Genomic DNA, 1,151 nt, shown 5'->3' with positions numbered 1-1,151 from the left:
TGAAAAAAAAACAACAACAGAATTTAAAAATTCTTTTGAATAAATTAAGAGATAAGCTGTCAGAAAAATGAAATTCCACCAGTGAGTGATGTGGTGTTCTTGTCTTCATACCGTTCAGACAGTAAAGATGCGTCCTCAGTATGCCGGTTCCTGGCTGCTCCACTGTCACGTCACTGACCACATCAAAGCTGGCATGGAGGCCATGTACAAGGTTAATGAAAAAGGTATGGAAGCAAATTATGCTGGTAAACAGATTCAGGTGGTTACAAATGTTCATGTGAGGAGGAGGATGATGTGTTGGTGAAATCCTGTTTGTTTCTCTTCAACAGCACGGAGGAGGGGAATCATAGGCTGAACTGAAAATGAAGACAGAAGCAAGCATGGACAAGTTAAAAGTTGATTTCAGTGCCTAATTTACTAAATGTCTGCAAAATCTGCTTAATGGGAACAGAGTTTATAGCAGCAACAGAATCAAACATCACTAACAGCTATTTTGTATTAAAATGTGTTTTTATCATCATCTGAGCGCTACGATGTTTTCTAAATGGCAACAAAAACTGCCAGACTATTGTAAAATAAAAGACATTAAATTTTTCAAGTCGAATTCAACCGTTTCTTTTGTGTGTGAATCATATTGACAGTATTGCTGCAGCAGGGGACACAGAAGCTTGATGGACTTGTGTATAGTACACACTTCCTGTGTGTAGATATGCTGCATGAACTGTTCATCACAGTGGTGAAGATTGTAGTCTGTGACATGTATAATACTCTAACTGTCTCATATTTCAAAATGATTGTGTAGAGAATCAGATTGTCACACGGCAAACATGGCACTATGCTATAGTTCATCAGAGGAATCCAGTGCAAAATCACAGAGAGGGGGAGGAAGTGAGGTTAATAGAGGCCCAGCAGCTCATTTTTGCCTGGGGGCAGCAAAGCAAGTTAAAACTCCATCAGTACAAATGGTTTGTAGCAACAAAGATTTGTTCAAACCTCAACAACCTAATTAAATCTCAGTGGACATCCCAAACTTTCCAAAGATCCCAGTAAGTCAAACATAATTTTTATTGGAATCATTTGGATTATTAGGGTCCGAGCACCCAAAAGGGTGCGAAGACCCTATTGGAACTGCTCGGATTATTATTATTATT

The 1,151-nt window shown here is 38.7% G+C and overlaps 1 protein-coding gene across 1 annotated transcript in view; it reads left to right on the top strand.

The window, feature by feature from the left end:
- Nucleotides 1-604, top strand: part of cp (ceruloplasmin) — an 11,960-nt gene extending 11,356 nt beyond the window's left edge. Inside the window, exons 23-24 of the mRNA XM_008305045.1 lie at nt 119-224; nt 330-604. Coding sequence (XP_008303267.1) covers nt 119-224; nt 330-355 — 132 coding nt within the window. The 3' untranslated portion in view covers nt 356-604. The remainder of the gene's footprint in view (nt 1-118; nt 225-329) is intronic.
- Nucleotides 605-1,151: the final 547 nt, after the last annotated feature.

This window comes from Stegastes partitus, unplaced genomic scaffold (genome assembly GCF_000690725.1).
Source record: "Stegastes partitus isolate 25-593 unplaced genomic scaffold, Stegastes_partitus-1.0.2 Scaffold2390, whole genome shotgun sequence".
Lineage (NCBI taxonomy): Eukaryota > Metazoa > Chordata > Actinopteri > Pomacentridae > Stegastes > Stegastes partitus.
The sequence above is the reverse complement of the archived record's forward strand: the minus strand, read 5'-3'. Positions and strand labels throughout refer to the sequence as shown.